General features: G+C 42.6%; 2 protein-coding genes across 7 annotated transcripts in view; one reads left to right on the forward strand and one right to left on the reverse strand.

Moving 5' to 3' along the window:
• The window catches only part of CSNK1G1 (casein kinase 1 gamma 1), a 299,618-nt gene that overhangs the window by 241,646 nt on the left and 41,839 nt on the right, over nucleotides 1–16,133 (forward strand). For 5 of the 6 annotated variants that reach the window (XM_075069449.1, XM_075069450.1, XM_032791177.2 and 2 more), the window contains exons 9-10: nucleotides 1,964–2,112; nucleotides 4,241–4,348. In XM_075069449.1, the coding sequence (XP_074925550.1) occupies nucleotides 1,964–2,112; nucleotides 4,241–4,348 (257 nt within the window). Of the gene's footprint in view, nucleotides 1–1,963; nucleotides 2,113–4,240; nucleotides 4,349–4,923; nucleotides 5,000–16,133 lie in introns of all 6 variants that reach the window. The other variant, XR_012656528.1, reaches the window with a different exon arrangement.
• SNX1 (sorting nexin 1) overlaps nucleotides 1–16,133 on the reverse strand; it is a 160,227-nt gene that overhangs the window by 18,897 nt on the left and 125,197 nt on the right. The gene's annotated exons all lie outside the window — the stretch shown is intronic.

Raw genomic sequence — 16,133 nt, forward strand, 5'->3', positions numbered from 1 at the left:
ACTCCTCAGCACATATAAAGTACTAAAAAGCTTTCGTCAACAATTAACTGGACTAGTAATCAAAATATTGTATGTGTAAGGTGAGCAAGTTAATGTTATTCATTATGACTGTTGTATGAACAACTTATCCATAATATAACCATTGAATTTTCTGCATACAATATACATTGGATGGATTTGCTTTGATGCTTCCCAACTCTTCCTTCATCATATCATTCATGGTGCATTAACATAGCTGTGTAGTTCTGGGCAGGGACAGTCTTTTTGTTATGTATTTGTACAACACCTAACACAAAGGAGCCCCAGTCACAGACCGGACCCCAATGTGCTACTGCAATTCAGCTAATATAAATAGGGAATAAATCCCCCCTCACCTCCAAGTTACTGCACGCGCATATTGTACATAGCCTTACAGTGCAAACATCTCTACAAGAGCAATATGGTGACTGTCCTGGGATGCTCTCATGCCTTACCTGGCTACTTGAAGTCACTGTATGCCACCACAACAAATACTGTGTGTATGCTGTTGAGACTTAAAATTACATTTACCACAAAAACACACATTTTTATTAATAATTCTTGCATGAATTGTGCAAAATAGAACTCACATACTTGAATTAAAAATCTACAATCCAGGGGAGGGCAGCAGGTGTCTGGAGCAGGCAGAAAACTTCACCTTTAAACAGTATTTTAAAATTGTAGTGCATGTAAAGTATTAATTATTTATTAAAGCTTTTTTTTAAAAAAAAAAAAGGAAAGCAGGTAAGCACTGGACAAGGTAGTCAAGGCAGTTATTTCATCACATGATGCTGTGAAAAGGATCAAATGATTCTAAAATTAAAAAAACTCAGCTCATTCAAACATTAGAAGAATCAAAATAAGAGGAAAATATTGCTAGGTTTTGGAGAGAGACTTCCCTGGAGATGCTAGTGTGGGAATGAACAGCAGTCAAACATGGTAGCAGATGGACTGGCTCAGGAAGGCAATGTGTACTGCCTGGCAAGAGGCCTGTGTTTGATTCACAGGGTCAGATCCTTAATTTACACCAGAGGTTCTCAAACTTGGCGTCAGGACCTCTCAGGGGGTCATAAGTTTATTATGTGGGGGGTCATGAGCTGTCAGGTTCCACCCCAAACCCCACTTTGCCTCCAGCATTTATAACGGTGTTAAATATATAACAAAGTGTTTTTAATTCATAAGGGGGAGTCGCACTCAGAGGCTTGCTATGTGAAAGGGGTCACCAGCACAAAAGTTTGAGAATCACTGATTTACACCATCTGAAGATCTGCCCCCACAGTCTCTTCCTTGCCTGGCCTACGGAGGAAGGGAGATAAGACTGATCTGTCATTGAACAGCTACCATATGTCTCCAACCAACGAAGTGATGCTGGCAAGTGACTCTAGGGTGCCGTGTAAATCAGAAGCATGCTGACTATGATGTGGCACGTAAAGTTGAGGAAAGTGACACACTGGCCAAGCTTCAGGATTGGGGCACGAGGAGGAAGATTTCCAGGAAAATGTGGTTTTCTTGCTTCCATAGCCTTTGATATTGTCAAACTAGCACTGCTTTTATGTATTGTGTGAAGGAGACTTCACCTGCCTCTTCCAGCAGGGGATGATTTTGTGCGTATTTTTTAATATGTATACTTTACCCACTTCTATTCAAACTCCCCCTAGTATGAGCTCTGCTTTTAAAGATGCACCTTCTCTTACAAGATCACTTTCATCCGCTAAAGACTGGAAGGCTAAGTTTGCCCAATACCTTGAGAAGCTAGGTGGAGGCTATCACAAAGACTAGATCCCACCAGTTGTATTCCTCTCATGCTATAGAGACTTGTAATGTGCATAGAGATATAGCATGAGCAGCAGGTGACTTTACTGTGTGTGCTGCTCCAGGCTTTTAGTCTGAACCAAGATATTGATGCTCCTTTTTTTTTCCTTTTGTCCTTGCCTTTTTCCAACAGAGGAGATGGCCACATATCTTCGTTATGTCAGGCGATTAGACTTCTTCGAGAGACCAGACTACGATTACTTACGAACTATCTTTACAGAACTATTCGAAAAAAAAGGCTACACCTTTGATTATGCCTACGACTGGGTTGGCAGGCCACTGGTAAGTTTTGTTTGCAAAACAAGCATCCTCCTTCCAGAAATAAGTCTCCTAGTCCCTCGTGGTTGCTTTTCCAGCTGGGCTGGTGTATAAGAATTTCCTTTAATAGCCCCGAAAACCAATTGCAGCCTCTAGGTAGGATGGTCTCTTCACCAGCTTTGCACTGATGTAACTTTGTAAAATGGCAGTGACTCCCCAAGCAGCTGGGACAAATATTCTATTGAAGTGATGATGTGCTGCAGTTGTGGAATGGAAAACTGAGTGCTGGGTTGGCTTTCCTTCGGAAATCGTAATGGTTCACTCTCCCTGTCAATCAGGAGAATGTGTTTCTTTCTCCTGATGGAAATTAGCACAGGGGATCTTCTGCATCCCTGTTGGAACCTTAAACACTCTTCTCTGTTTGCCTCTGGTTTTACTCCTCCCCCTCTCACTTTCTGATTCAGAACAAGGGCAGTTCTCTTCAAAGCCCATCACACTGCTGTGCAATGCCTGCATAGATCACAAGGTTCTCCCTCTCCCTCACTGAGCATGCTATAATGAGGCAATCCAACCTGAGTGTCCCATATGGCAGTTGCAGGTCATACCACTGGAACAACTGGCAAATTTTAAAACACATTCATGTGGATATTAACATTAGCTACAGAGTATTTTGCTGCAGCGACACTTCTTCACACTTCATACACAAGATCACAAAAATCATTACTGGATTGTTTGGCAAATTTGTTTTTAAATTAAGTATTACCCTTCTCAGTCAGGCTTTGATGCTCCTAAGGTTCCATCCGTCAGGACCTTTCTGTTTCAGAACATAGCACCCAAGTCTGTTACGTTTAGGGTGGACCCATAATGAGCCACATCTGCCCTAAGGAGTCGTCAATAATTAAACTGCGGCTTTCTGTAATGTTCCAACACTTAACAGGCTGGAGACTGCTGCCCCTGTTACAGAAGGATTAGAAGTTATGGCTTTTAGACGCAGAATCTCCTGCATGTGGACACTTCCATCAAGTTTGGTTTTGTCATGAGAAATAACCTCTCCCATTACAATAATCTGGGGATTCTAAAAAAGGGCAAATCCCAATACCAGTGCGTTTTCAGATTGGTCTTCTAATCGTGATGAGGGCCATAGGGGAAAGGGTAAATGCAGAACGCTCACATTCTAGAGTCTGACTCCTTAACTTCCACACTCTCCTTTTCTGAGTGTGCTATCATTTTTCCCTTGTTCATCAGCTTCTAGCACAAGATTAGTGGCCTGGTCTGTCATCACCAAGCAGAACATGCTTTTAAATTTTGGGACCATCTGTATGCGGAAAAGCTTTGCCAAGAGGCCCACTGATGCCTCTTGGAGAACTCTCATAAAACATATTTATGTAGAATCCATTCTGCTGGTTGCTCATGCAAAGGACAGTTTGTGTCCAAGGTGCATAGCCAATCACTTACTCTGCTTTTGGGCAACTCTGCTTTTGTGGTTTTTACATCAATACTCAGTCATTATATACATTTCCTATGTTTGCTTATTTTGAACAGTAACATTATCTTTTAGAAGGAAGTCATTCTCCTTGTAAATATCATTTCACTGATGTTTAATTTCAGAGGCAATGGGCAAAAAGCCTATTTTAAGGCAAGTTTCCTATCACTCCTTTAACAATTCACCGTTGGTTGCTATGGAGATCATGAAGTTACAAGATGGGATTATGATTTAGTTGGAAACTGAGCAGATGAAGCCTTAATTAACACATCCTGTTCCTAAAAGTAGGAAGACATGAGATGAGGAGGAAAACAATATGCATAAAACTATCCTTATTTGCAATTGTAATTAACTCAATTTAACCTACACTAAGTATGCTCAGATACCATGAAGTCGGGTACCTTTATAAATGTACATAATAACAGTATTGGGTTTCAGTTTACCATGAGATGTTAGTGGCTGTAAATGTCCAGCAAGCCTTTGAATCCCACAGAGATTTTACAGCATCTGCTGTGATTCTCTTTGTCGGAACCAGAAGAACCAGAATCCTAGTTCTTCCACACTGAATATGAGCTAGCCTAGTAGTAGAGCCTATGCATGCATGTAGACTGGGAGTGGAGCCTAACCAAGGCATTGGTTTCAATGTATAATGGGTGCTTTATTTTGCAGCCTACTCCAGTGGGGTCCATTCCTGTAGATTCTGGGGCATCTGCAGTAACAAGAGACAGCCACGCACATAGGGATCGACCGTCACAGCAACATGCTCTTCGAAATCCGGTGCGTTACTTACCACTGTCTTTGCTTTGGTGTATTCCCATAATGCCTCCTCCAGCCCCTGTTTGTGTGGAGGGAAAGAGGAGTAAAAACCTCTGGTGAAGTTAATTTCTTAAGGAAATTTAATATGCATAAAGTGAAGACTTAAAACACTCTCATTAACAGAAGTAGGTCAGTGTTTTATTCCATCCTCCATCCACCTATGGGATGTCCGGAGACCATTGATGTTGACGCTTTCCTCACTTCCAGCAAGTAAATTTCTTCTTAATTTAGGAAGATTATAGTTTGAACTGAATTTTATTTTCTGTGAGAAAAATCTCTGACATGCTGTTTATTGCAATAGAATTGAGAAGGTGCATGACCAGGGTGTATGGGTATAAAGGTCTACAGTTTCAAGTGAATCATTTTTCTTCTAGTTTGTATTTAAAATTTCTTATTTTTTTACTCTAGAAGGTTGCTGGACTCTATTCCCAGATTTAAAGATAAAACGTCAGTCTATGACGTTCTCCGTTTTTTTCCTTAATGTCTCTTTCATATTTCATTCCTGTTGAAAGTTTGGATTTTCCATGTTCATGCAGAACATATCAGAAGTTCAGCAGACCGCTGGAACTACTAGTTCCTTGTTAGAGCTGTTGGTACTCCATACCTCCCACAGTGAGTGGTTCTCGGCTCACTGGGCCTTTCTCTCCACCTGCATGCTTCTTTTGTTAAAGTCCCTACCCCATAGACTATGTCCTCAGCTATTCCATGTTAACTATTTTGGTGGTGGTGTGGATTTAACAATGCTTATTGCAGTAACCTGTCTAGGCTCAGCTTTTCTTGTTTATGCAGCTGTCCTCTGAGTGGAAGAAAACAAATTCAGACCAGAAATAATTCTAAAGCTGTTGGTTAACCATAAAACACTGAGAAGTGTTGCTTTTTGGCAGCTGGATTTTTAAAATAATTGCGTGTGAAGGTTTATTTTTATGCATGATTGTTAGTGCAAATTGCTGTGTAACGGGGTTCCATAGTAACCTGCTTTAAAATGTGTTATTTAATAAATACACTGTAGTCCCTTCATGCTGGGTTAATCTGGGTGGCAGCTTCTGACTGCCTGCTCCTGCCAACAGACTTTGACACTGTGTGCGCACACAAAGTATCTCCTATTTACTTTTTGCTGCCTGGAAGGCATTCCTAGCTTAGCTTTCAGGCATATTAGTGCACATATTTCTAGTCCATAGCACATTTTTCATGTCCTAATACTGACATTCAAAGATGACTTATTCCTTGTTCTTTTTCTCCTCCCCACCCAAATAAACCCTGCTAGTATATGGCACAACAGTGTCCCTAATTCTTGCATAATGCTGTGAATGAACAGCCCATCTCTCAAGATGTTGAGGTGTCATCCAAATATTTGACTGGAAATTAGTTAAGCAGTAACTTCTTGCTTTGGAATTCATTTTGTACAAACATAACAGTTCCTCCTTCAGGAGATGATCCTCTTAAATGCTGATCAAACCACTTATTTGCAAAAAGTCACTTAAAGAAACTTCTAGGGGCAGTGGAGTTGAGGCATGTGCGTTTGGGTAGAGTGAACCCTCCTGAACTCCAAGGGTGATTGTTTTATTTTTACTCCTCTGCATGCAAGTGAGTGAGTCTTTTACCAACCTTTGGCACCAAAACCATGCAGTGTGTCGTAGGTCCTAGTCTCTCTGCAATTGTTCCATTTAGACAGCTACAGTCAATGTATTTATTCTCCAGCAAAGCTGGGCTGCTCTGTGAATTGGTAGGTGGCAAGAGGATGGTCAGAGTTGTTGGGAACTCTTCCTCGAATTCCATGTGCATCAGTGAGCAAGCGACCAGGGAGCTTTGCGACCAGGGAGCTTTGCGAACAGGGGCTGCTAACAGGGAGTTTGGAAGGGGAGTGGGAAGGGGGCAAGGGCCCCTTGTTGCTTTTTAAAACTATAAACTAAACTACATTCAAAACTTCTTGATTTAAACAAAACCCTTTCATTAACTAGGAGACAATGCAGGCAGAAGCCCAGCAGCAGAGTGGGGGCTCTCCAGTTTATTGCGCTGAGTGCAGCATGTATAATTACCTGCCTTGTGGGCAGGTGGTGTATGTGTGCATTCAGTGCAAGGAGCTCCTGGCCTTCAGAGACTGCGTATGGGCTTTGGAGGCCAGGGTGGTGGAACTGGAGGAGCTAAGTGAGGCAGAGAGGTACGTTGATGAGGCTTTCTGGGATACTGTAGAATTGTCCCACCTCCCGTCAGACAGCACCTGCACTGTTGAGGAGGATGAAAGGCCCAGGGAAGCAGAACAGTCAATGGGAGCAGAGGGAAACCTTCCCGTAATTGGGACCCTCCTTCCAGATGGTGTTAGGATATCCTCTTGCACTGAGGTTACCTCTCCGGGGGAGAAACTCCAGTCACTAGGAAAAGGCAGATGTTAGTTATGGGAGATTCGATCATTAGAAACATAGATAGCTGTGTTTGCAATGACCGGGAGAACCATATGGTGACTTGCCTGCCTGATGTGAAGGTTGCAGATCTCTCGAGGCACCTGGATAGACTTTTGTATAGTGCTGGGTTGGAGCCCATGGTCATGGTACAGGTAGGTACCAGTGACATAGGGAAGGGTAGGAGAGACGACCTGGAGGCCAAATTTAGGCTGCCAGGGAAGAGTCTGAAATCCAGGACCTCTATGGTGGCATTCTCAGAAATGCTCCCAGTTCCACGCACAGGGCCAGGTAGGCAGGCAGAGCTTCAGAGTCTCAAAGCGTGGATGAGACGATGCTGTAGAGAGGAGGGGTTTAGATTCATTAGGAACTGGGGAAACTTTTGGGATGAGAGGAGCCTAACTTGTCATATGAAAGGAGACTCAAAGAGTTTGGCTTGTTTAGCCTAACCAAAAGAAGGCTGAGGGGAGATACGATTGCTCTCTCTAAATATATCAGAGGAATAAATACCAGGGAGGGAGAGGAATTATTTAAGCTCGGTACCAATGTGGACACAAGGACAAATGGCTATAAACTGGCAGAGAGAGATGCTCCTATTTCAGGTAACTTGGTAGTCAGGTCTGTTTCCTTGTGTTGGGGTGCCCTCTGGTGGTTAATTGTCTGAAACTGTTGGCTCTCTGTTGTTCCTGACAGTGCCAGCAACCTTGTCCTTTTTTCTTCTTCTGGCTACTCTTACATGTATTAACTAGAAAAAAACAGTTTATTTGCGGTGTTGTGTCTGCTGGTAACTATGATTCCCAATCTGAATTCTATTGCTTAAACAAATAGACCCTTGTCAAACAATGTCCTGCTTAATATGCCAGCCTCCATGAGCACTATCTGAGAGAAACAGAAAGTTCTTTCTGCTCACTTTAAAAGCCAAAACCATTTTCTCGCTGCAATAAGCCGCGCAGACAAGAGGAAAAAGAAATATTTCTACTGGCTCTGGATTCTTATCCCGTACCGCATCTGCCTACTGCAGATATAGCATACTTCCCATTCTGAACCTTAAGAGTCCAAAAAGTGGGTGCCTGCAATGAAACCTCCAAGCTTAATTACCACTTAGATCTGATATCGCTGCCACCAGACAGGAATCAGTGCTGTCCACCTCCAAAACCTTCCCGGGGAAACCCAAGACTCAGATGCTCTGAGTCTCCACAAGGGAAATAACCCATTCCCTTCCTGCTCTTACTTCTCCAGATTTCCCGCCTGGATATATTTTTCACCGAAACACCCAAAGAGAGGACAATTTACCTCCCTCTTCTCATCCTCTTCCTGAGAGAGACAGTAATCCTGGCACAGGAGATCCTATCCTTGCATAACTAGAAAAAGAAAGTCACAAGTTTAAAAAAAGAGAGCTTTATATAAAGATAGAAGAAAAGAACAAAAAAATAATCTCTGTATTAAAGTGACAATACAGGGTCAATTGCTAAAAGAAAAATATGGAATAACAGCCGTCATTCGACAAGAAATACAGTGTCAAAACCATTCCAAGCAACTACACACGTAAATACAACAAAACATATAAAACCTTATGTGTTTGCTACCTTGTGACTTACAACTGGGAAACAGAAGATTTAGAAAGGCTGGAGATAGATCCTCTCATAGCCTGAGAGAGCAACAGAAGAGAGACAAAGACGCAAGACAAAAGAACAACCCACAATATCCTCCCTTGAAGCTTGAAAAATCTATTCCTGATGGTGCCTCTGCTCAGGTGGTTATGGTTCTCCCAGTTATAGCCATTTGTCCTTGTGCCACTGGGTACCGAGCTTAAATAACTCCTCCCTCCCTGGTATTATTCCTCGATATATTAGAGAGAGCATCGTATCTCCCCTCAGCCTCTTTTGGTTAGGCTAAACAAGCCAAACTTTGAGTCTCCTTTCATATGACAAGTTAGGCCCCTTCATCCAAAAGTTTCCCCATGTTCCCTAATGAATCTTAAACCCTCCTCTCTACAGCACGTCTCATCCACGCTTTGAGACTCCTGAAGCTTCTGCCTCCTACCTGGCCCTGTGCGTGAACTGGAGCATTTCTGAGAATGCCACCATAGAGGTCCTGGATTCAGACTCTTCCCTGGCAGCCTAATTTTGGCCTCCAGGTCGTCTCTCCTACCCTCCCTATGTCCTGGGGTACCACCTGTACCATGACCATGGACTCCAACCAGCACTATACAAAAGTCTATCCAGGTGCCTCGAGAGATCTGCAACCTTCACATCAGGCAGGCAAGTCACTATGGTCTCTCCGGCTCATTGCAAACCAGCTATCTTTGTTTTCTAATGATTTCGAATCTCCCATAACTAACATCTGCCTTTCCTAGTGACTGGAGTTTCTCCCCGGAGAGGGTAACCTCAGTGCAAGAGATATCTAACACCATCTGGAAGAGATGGGTCGTCCCAATTAGGAAGGTTTCCCTCTGCTCCCATTGACTGTTCTGCTTCCCTGGCCTTTCATCCTCTCAACAGTTGCAGTGCTGTCTGACGGGAGGGGCGACAATTCTACAGTATCCAGAAAGCCTCTCAACGTACCTCTCTGCTCACTTAGCCCGACCCAGTTCCACCACCTGGCCTCAAAGCCCATACGCAGTCTCTGAAGGCCAGGAGCTTCCTTGCATGAATGCACAACATACACCACCTGCCCACAAGCAGGTATATATGAATGCTGCACTCAGCGCCAAGTAAACTGGAGAGCCCCCCACTCTGCTGTGGGCTTCTGCCTGCATTGTCTCCTAGTTAATGTGAAGGGTTTGTTTAAATCAAGAAGTTTTGAATTGTAGTTTAGTGTTATAGTTTTAAAAAGCAACAAGGGGCCCTTGCCCCCTTTCCCATCCCCTTCCAAACTCCCTGTTAGCAGCCCTGTTCGCAAAGCTCCCTGGTCGCAAGCTCCCGGTCCGCTTGCTCACTTATTGCACATGAATCGAGGCAAGAGTTCCCCAACAACTCGACCATCCTCTTGCCCACCCTTACCAATTCACAAGAGCAGCCCAGCGTTTGCTGGAGAATAAATACATTGACTGTAGCTGTCTAAATGGAACAATTTGCAGAGAACTAGGACCTACGACACACTGCATGGTTTGGTGCCAAAGTGTTGTGTAAAAGACTCAGCTCACTTGCCATGCAGAAGTAATAAGTAAAAAAATTAAAACAATCCACCTTGGAGTTCAGGGAGGGGTTCCCACTCTACCCAAACGCACAGACCTCAACTCCACATGCCCCTAGAAGTTTCTTGTAAGTGACTTTTTGCAAATAATGGTGGATCAGCATTTAAGAGGAACATCATCTCCTGAAGCGAGGGAACGTGTTATGTTTTGTACAAAATGATTTCCAAGCAAAAGTACTGCTTACTAAATTCCAGTCAATATTGGATGACACCTCAACATGCTTGAGAGATGGGCTTGTTCATTCACGCATTTATGCAAGATATTAGGCACACTGTTGTTGCCATATACAGCAGGGTTTATTTGGTGGGGAGGAGAAACAAGAACAGGAATAAGTCATCTTGAATGCAGTTATTAGGAATGAAAAATGTGGCTATGGCTAGAATATGATGCCCCCCCATAAATGCCTGAAGCTAAGTAGGAATGGCCCTTCCAGCCAGCAAAAGTAAAAATAGGAGATACTTTGTGTGCGCACACAAGTGTTCAAAGTCTCTGTTGGCAGAGTTGAGCAGGCAAGTTCCAGAATACTGCCACCCCAGATTAATCCCAGCAGTGAAGGGAACACAGTTTTTTTTGATTTATTTAAAAATAACACATTTTAAAGCGGTATACTATGGAACCCCGTTACCACAGCAATTTGCACAACACTCATGCATAAAATAAAACCTTCAACACGCAATTATTTTAAAAATCCAGCTGGCCAAAAGCAACACTTCTCAGTGTTTATGGTTAACCAACCAGCTTTAAGATATTTCGTGGTCTGGAATTTGTTCTTCCACTCAGAGGACAGCCGCAATGAAAAAGAAAAGCTGAGCCTAGACAGGTTACTGCCAATAAGCATTGTTAAATCCACACCACACCAAAAATAGTTAACTGGAATAGCTGAGGACATGTCTATGGCGGGCGGGGTAGGGACTTTAACAAAAAGAAGCATGCAGCTGTGAAGGAGAAGGGCCCAGTGAGCCGGCAACACTCACTGTGGAGGTTATTATGAGTACCAACAGCCTTTCCCGTAACCAAGGAACTATAGTTTCCAGCGGTCTGCCTGAACTTCTGATATGTTCGCAATGAAACATGCGAAAATCCAAACTTCAACAGGAATGAAATATGAAAGAGCATTAAGGAAAAAAAAACGGAGAACGTCATTAGACTGCCGTTTTTCTTTAAATCTGGAATAGAGTTCCAGCAAACTTCTAGAAGTAAAAAGATAAGAAATTTTAAATACAAATAGAAGAAAAAATGATTCACTTGAAACTTTGTTAGACCTTTATACCATACACCCTGGTCGCATGCACCTTCTCAATTCTTATTGCAATAAACGCATCGTCAGGAGATTTCTCCACAGAAAATAAAATTCAGTTCCAAACTATAATTCTTCCATAAATTAGAGAGAAAATTAACTGCTGGAAGTTGAGGAAAGCGTCAACATTCAATGGTTCCCGGACACCCAGTAAGAGAGTGGAGGAGAGATGGAATAAAACACTGATCCCCTACTTCTGTTTAATGAGAGTGTTTTAATGTCTTCACTTGTATGCATATTAAATTTCCTTAAGAAATTAACTTCACCCAGAGGTTTTTACTCCTCTTTCCCCTCCCACACAAACAGGGGCTGGAGAGGCATTATGGAATAACCAAAGCAAAGACAAGTGGTAAAACGCACCGGATTGTCGTAAGAGTCATTTGCTGTGACGGTCGATCCCGTATGTGCGGTGGGCTGTCTCTTGTTATACTGCAGAATGCCCCAGAATCGACAGGAATGGACCCCACTGGTAGTAGGCTGCAAAATAAAGCACCCATTATACATTGAAAACCAATGCCTTGGTTGAGCTCCACTCCCAGGTCTACATGCATGCAATTAGGCCTTCACTACTAGGCTTAGCTCATTTTCAGTGTTGGAAGAACTAGGATTCTGGTTCTTCTGGTCCGACAAAGAGAATCACAGCAGATCCGTTGTAAAAATCTCTGTGGGATTCAAAGGCTTGCTGGACCATGTACAGCACACTAACATCTCATGGTTAAAACTGAAAACCCAATTACTTTTATTATGTACATTTATAAAGTACCCGAACTTCATGGTATCTGAGGCATTACGTTAGTGAGGTTAAATGGACCGTTAATTACAATTGCAAATAAGGATAGTTTTATGCAATATTGTTTTTCCTCCTCATCTCATGTCTTCCTACTTTTAGGAACAGGATTTGTTGTTAATGAAGGGCTTCATCTGCTCAGTTTCCAACTAATCATAATCCATCTTGTAACTCAGATCCCATAGCAACCAACCGGTGAATTGTTAAAGGAGTGATAGGAAACTTGCCTTAAAATAGCTTTTGCCCATTGCCTCTAAAATTAAACTCAGTGAAATGCATATTTACAAGAGAGAATGACTTCCTTCTAAAAGATAATGTGTACTGCTTCAAAATAATGCAAACATCAGGAAAATTTGTATATAATGACTGAGTATTTGATGTAAAAACCACAAAAGCAGACGTTGCCAAAAGCAGGAGTAAGTGATTGGCTATGCACCTGTGGACACAAACTTGTCCTTTTGCATGAGCAACCAGCAGAATGGATTCTACAATAAATACTGTTTTATGAGAGTTCTCAAGAGGGCATCAGTGGCCTCTTGCGCAAAGCTTTTTCCGCAATACAGATTGCGTCCCCAAATTTAAAACATGTTCTGCTTGGTGATGACAGACCAGGCCACTAATCTTGTGCTAGAAGCTGGAATGAACAAGAGGAAAAAATGATAGCACACTCAGGAAAAGGAGAGTGTAAGAAGTTAAGGAGTCAGACTCTAGAATGTGAGCGTTCTGCATTTACCCTCTTCCCCTATGGCCCTCATCACGAGTTTAGAAGACCAAATCTGAAAACGCACTGTATTTGGGATTTGCCCTTTTTTTAGAATCTCCCAGAATTATTGAATGGGAGAGGTTATTTCTCATGACAAAACCAAACTTTGATGGAATGTCCACAGTGCAGGAGATTCTGCGATCTAAAAGCCGATAAACCTTCAATCTCTGTAACAGGTGCAGCACTGTCTCCCAGGCCTGTTAAGTGTTGGAACATGTACCAGAAAGCCGCAGTTTAAATTATGACGCTCCGTTAGGGGCAGATGTGCTCTCATTATGGGTCCCACCCTAACTGCGTAACAGACTTCGGGTGCTATGTTCTGAACAGGAAAGGTCCTACGGATGGACCTTGAGGAGCATCAAAGCCGTGACTGAGGAATGTAGGTATACTTTAATTTAAAAACAAATTTGCCCAAACAATCCAGGTAATGATTTTTTGGTGATTCTTGTGTATGAAGTGTGTAAGAAGTGTCGCTGCCGCAAAACTCTGTAGCTAATGTTAATATCCACATGAATGTGTTTTAAAATTTGCCCAGTTGTTCCAGGCTGGTATGACCTGGTCAAACTAGCCATATGCGGAACACTCAGGTTGGATGTGCCTCATTATAGCTATGCTCAGTGAGGGAGGAGAGGGAGAACCCTTGTGATCTATGCAGCATTGCACAGCAGCATGTGGATGGGCTTGAAGAGCAACCCCTTTGTTCGTGAATCAGACAGTGAGAGGGGGAGGAGAAAACCAGAGGCAAACAGAGAAGAGTGTTAAGGTTCCAACAGGGTGCAGAAGATCCCCTGTGCTAATTTCCATTCAGGAGAAAGAACACATTCTCCTGATTACAGGCGAGAGTGAACCATTACGAATTTCCGAAGGAAAGCCAACCCTGCCCCCACCACCACACTGCAGCACATCATCCACTTCAATAGAATATTTGTCCAGCTGCTTGGGGAGTCACTGCATTTTACAAATTACATCAGTGCAAAGCTGCGGTGAGAGACCATACCTACCTAGAGGCTGTGGCACTGCAATTGGTTTTCGGGGCTAGTTAAAGAAATTCTTATACACCAGCCCAGTGAAATAGCAACCACGAGGGACTAGGGACTTATTTCGGAAGAGAGGTACTTGTGCAACAAAAACTATAACCGTGCCCTGACCACCCAGTCGTAGCAATCAAAGGTCATCCTAACGTAAATAGTTCGTAGTTAATCGTAGTCTGGTCTCTCGAAGAAGTCTAATCGCCTGACATAACGAAGATATGTGGCCATCTCCTTGGAATAATCCTATATAACCAATAAAAAAAAAAAAAGGTAGCATCAATATCTTGGTTCAGGACTAAAAGCTGGAGCATCACACCAATCCTCTCGCTCATGCTATATCTCTATGCACATTACAGTCTCTATAGCATGAGTCAACACGGATCTAGTCTTGATAGACCTCCACCTAGCTCTCAAGGATATTGGCAAACTTAGCCTTCCAGTCTTAGCGATCTCCAAGATCTTGTAAGAAGTGCATCTAACCCCATACTAGGGAGTTTGAATAAAGGCGGTAAGTAACCAACACCCCAAAATCATCCCCTGGCTGAAGAGGCAGGTGAAGTCTCCTTACACCAATACATAAAAGCAGTGCTAGTTTGACATTTATCAAAGGCTATGGAAGCAAGAAACCACATTTTCCTGGAATCTTCCTCCTCGTGCCCCAATCCTGAAGCTTGCCAGTGTGTTCACTTTCCTCAACTTTACGTGACACATCATAGTCAGCATGCTTCTGATTTAACGGCACCCTAGAGTATTGCCAGCATCTTCGTGTTGGAACATAGCTGTTCAATGACAGATCAGTCTATTATCTCCCTTCCTCGTAGGCCAGGCAAGAAGAGTAGAGACTGTGGGGGCAGATCGTTCAGATGGTTTAAATCAGTGTTCTCAAAACTTTTGTGCTGGTGACCCCTTTCACATAGCAAGCCTCGACGTGCGACTTCCGCCTTATGAATTAAAAAACACTGTTGTTATATATTTAACACGTTATAAATGCTGGAGCAAAAAGTGGGGTTGGGGGTGGAACCGTGACACTAATAATCCCCACATATAAACTTATGCCCAGAGGTCCTAGCCAAGTTTGAGAACCTTCTGGTGTAAATTTAAGGATCTGACCTAACCCCAAAACACGCCCCACATTGCCTTCCTGAGCCAGTCCCACCATTTTGACTGTGTTCTATTCCCACCTAGCATTCCAGGGAAGTCTCTCTCCAAAACGCTAGCAATATTTCCTCTTATTTTGATTCTTCTAATGTTTGAATGAGCTGGTTTTTTTAATTTTAGAAATCATGTGCTCTTTTCACGAGCATCATGTGATTGAAAATAACTGCCGTTGACTACCTTGTCCAGTGCTTACCTGCTTTCCTTTTTTTTTTTTAAAAAAAAGCTTTAATTAAATAATTAATACTTTACATGCACTACATTTTAAAATACTGTTTTAAAGTGAATTTTCTGCCTGCCTCCAGACACTGCTGCCCTCCCCTGGATTGTAAGTTTTTTAATTCAGTATGTGCAGTTCTATTTTGCACAATTCATGCAGAAATTATAATAAAAATGTGTGTTTTTGTGGGTAAATTGTAATTTAATTCTCAACAGCATACACACAGTAGTTTGTCTGTGGTGGCATTACAGTTGACTTCAAGTAGCCAGGTAAGGCATGAGACATCCCAGGACAGTCACCATATTGCTTCGTGTAGAGATGTTTCCACTGTAAGGCGATGTACAATATGCGCGTGCCAGTAACTTGGAGGTGAAGGGGGATTATCCCTATTTATATTAGTCTGAATTGCTAGTTTAGCACATTGGGGTCCGGGTCTCGTGACTGGGGCTCCTTGTGTTAGGTGTTGTACAAATACATACAAAAAGACTGTCCCTCCAGAACGTCACAGCTATGTTAATGCACCCATGAAAGATATGTATGAAGCGAAGATTGGAAGCATCAAAGCAAATCCATCCAATGTCATATGTGTATGCAGAAAATCAATTGGTTATATTATAGGATAGTTGTTCCATACAACAGTCATAATGAATTAACTTAACTTGCTCACCTTACACATACAAATTTTGATTACTAAGGTCCAGTAATGTTGACGACAAGCTGTTTTAGTATTATAATGTTGCTGAAGGGGGTGGAGTTAATACTGTGGGATCTGTAAACTTTGAATTTTACCACCCGATTCAAATTCACACAGTGAGTCCCTGCCCAGAAGTGCACAGTTGTCTGTTGTCTGCACAGTGCAGAGCTCAATGAGGCTTGGTCCTTCTAGGTGCCACTATTAATA

This window comes from Chelonoidis abingdonii, chromosome 9 (genome assembly GCF_003597395.2).
Source record: "Chelonoidis abingdonii isolate Lonesome George chromosome 9, CheloAbing_2.0, whole genome shotgun sequence".
Classification (NCBI taxonomy): Eukaryota; Metazoa; Chordata; order Testudines; family Testudinidae; genus Chelonoidis; species Chelonoidis abingdonii.